The following is a 2925-nucleotide window of genomic DNA, read 5'->3' as shown; positions in this document are numbered from 1 at the left end:
CCGAGGTTTCTGAGATTCTGGCAGATGTTTTGTCTAAGGGGCCCCATACCTTCAATCACTTTGGGCACAATGCTGTCAGGGGCAACAATGAGCACTTCCGTTTTGGCCCCATTTAATTGTAAGGAGTTGTCTGACATCCAGGCGAGAGAGAGAGAGAGAGAGAGTTCCCTCTCAAAACCCACTTCACAAACAAAACTAATATGAAGCATTTAATAGAGAAATTAAAGTATGATCATAAACAGCTTTTATTCACGTGCAGCTGTCTTGTTGTCTCCGATTGTTTTGAGGATGAGTGTCTTGGTGAGGGTGGTCCGGTATTCTGGCATCTGCTTGAACCCCTGAGTATAAAAGTGTCCTCTGCTGACCTCCCGGTTCACGGACGCCAGGACCCTAAGAATATCTTCTCCTCTGTCAGGATTCAGGAAACAGTGGAGAATAGAACGTTACATTAGCACTGAAATTAAGCTCAGGACATTTCACTGATGTTTATTCAATTGTGAAGAGGATGTGAAGAACTACAAACGTATTGGCATCAAAATATACTTTAAATACCAAAACTAGCCGATCTCCATGCTCTTAATGTATAGCATTGCGATGCATGTAGAGCTTGTAGATCGTCTATTTTCAAATGGCCGAAATATTAGATATAGGGCTGAAGTGGTTAGTGTGTTTTGTAATAATGATCAAAATCTAGTAACTAGTAACTAAAGTTTTCAAATAATTGTAGTGGAGTAAAAATACAATATTTTCCTCTGAGATGTAGTGGGGTAGAATAAAAAGTATTGAAAATTGTGAATACTGAAGAAAGTAAAAAATACATCAAAATTGTACTTAAGTACAGTACTTGAGTACATGTACTTAGTTACTTTACTGCTCAGAAAACAAGGGGAAGCATCCGGTCCGATTTTCATATCCCCCTCACAGCAGAATGATTTACATTACATTTAAGACAATTTGGTTTGCATTAGTGAATAAATCAACTATATTCTGTCCCCTTTGACATGCCATGTAGTTGTGGTATTGTATTTTTAAAACTATTTGAGAACCTTGAATTAACATCACTGGATTGATAAGATAATCAATTGGTACTCTCCTCCCAATGGCTTATTATGTAAACAAAAGAGAAACAAAAGAATGAAGAATTCTACTAGAACAGACAACATAAAGGCTTTTAAAGTCAAGCCATTGATCAGTGCTGACAGATGTTGAAACCTCCATCTCACCTGAATGCTGTTTCTTCAAGCTGCCTGCACAGCTCCTGGATGTAGATGGAACCTTTGATAGTATCCCGAAATGACACGCATTCCTCTACGGTCGCTATGCCCATCAGGACATCTGCATGGTCTGGAGTTGTTTCGTCCACGGGCAAGTGAAAGTCAGTCTGTAGTGTACTCCATGTGTCTTCTTCCTCGCTCTGCCACAGAGCCCCTCCCCTCTGGTAGTCGCTCCCCTGGCACGCCTGGATGAAGAACAGCTTGGGCTTCCCTGCCAAGGCTTTGCTGCTTCTGAAGGGCTGAGTCAAGTCTTTGAGCAACACCTTATTACCATCCGTACCAAACACGCATCGCGTGTCCCCGTGAGACAGCACACACACCACCTAATGTCAGAGGAAGAATGTGTGAAAACAGGAATGCACAGTGAAAGGCTTACACCTCTTTGTAGATGTTGAACACCACCTACCAAAGCATCTGCCTCCGTGAAATCTTTTCCTCCCAGTGCTTGCAGCACACGATGGATGCCATCTGCTGTCTGGTTGGTGCGTATCTCCACCTTAAAGCCCAGCTTGGAGAAAACTCTTTCCAGAGCCTCTGTGTGACATGATAAGGAAATAAAGAGGGAGAAAGAGGGGGAGAGAGAGAGAGAGAGAGAGAGAGAGAGAGAGAGAGAGAGAGAGAGAGAGAGAGAGAGAGAGAGACTGTTTTTATATATCATTAAAGCACAAATATAGATGACAGGTGTTGACTCTGATCAAAGGCCTTGATTGATTGACTATCAGTAACATATTAAATCTGATCACTAAGGCAGGGATACATACCTTGATCTTTCAGAGTTCCTTCACGTTTAGGCAGAGACACAGAGAATATCTCGTTGTTAATGATCAAACACGTCCCACGTGGGTTATGAGTCACTGTCATGTAGTATTCAGTCTGCAAGATCCACACACACACACACACACACACACACACACACACACACACACACACACACACACACACGTTACAGTATATAACTAAATAGGGAGCTCAGCGATTATATACAGTAGTAACTACAATAAATAACCTATGTGAGAGTGACATGAAAGTACTGTTATAGTGTGAAAACAGTGCTGCTATATGTAAGAATAGCTACAACTAGTGAACAAACTGTGGTAAACTTCTGTTTGAAATCCACAGATTCAGATTGATTTCACCCTGGCAGATATCAATAAGTCTACTGTATCTTTGTCAGTCTAGATCAATATGTCTGCTACTGTAACTTTTATCATAGGAGAACAAGACATGAGAAATGCTCTTCATTCAAAGTCAAGTGCAGATAGATAATATATATAATTATGTTCTTATATTTTAATACTGTACATGTAGGTTATGTTCTTATATTTTAATACTTTACATATAGGTTATATTCTTATTCAGCGGGATATGTTGAGTGTCAGGCACTCACGACCAACAATAGACGATCTCCTAGAATATAGTTGTACAATAATAACATACTGACATTAGGAATTCATATTATTGTGAACAATTACAGACTATGACATGATATTTTCTATCGCTAATTCACTATTCTGTCAAATTGCGTAGACAGTTTGCAGGCTTAACACTCTTTCATCAAACCTACCAACAATATACAGTATACTGTAGGTATACCAGCACTCAACAATGAATAAGAAACTGAACAGCAGTTATTATCTGATATATGGCTTAT

The 2925-nt window shown here is 39.8% G+C and overlaps 1 protein-coding gene across 1 annotated transcript; it reads right to left on the bottom strand.

Moving 5' to 3' along the window:
* Positions 1-245: 245 nt before the first annotated feature.
* LOC311044838 (caspase-8-like) lies at positions 246-2135 on the bottom strand (the record flags this gene model as incomplete). The annotated part of the gene is made up of 4 exons (XM_084056654.1): positions 246-408; positions 1224-1597; positions 1681-1808; positions 2036-2135. 4 exons carry the CDS (start codon positions 2133-2135, stop codon positions 246-248), a joined length of 765 nt encoding a protein of 254 aa, XP_083912780.1.
* Between the last annotated feature and the right edge of the window lie 790 nt (positions 2136-2925).

Source organism: Gymnoscopelus microlampas (assembly GCF_963454915.1).
Source record: "Gymnoscopelus microlampas genome assembly, chromosome: 5".
In the NCBI taxonomy this organism is placed as follows: Eukaryota; Metazoa; Chordata; class Actinopteri; order Myctophiformes; family Myctophidae; genus Gymnoscopelus; species Gymnoscopelus microlampas.
Note: the sequence above shows the minus strand (reverse complement) of the source record. Positions and strands in the feature narration are given on the sequence as shown.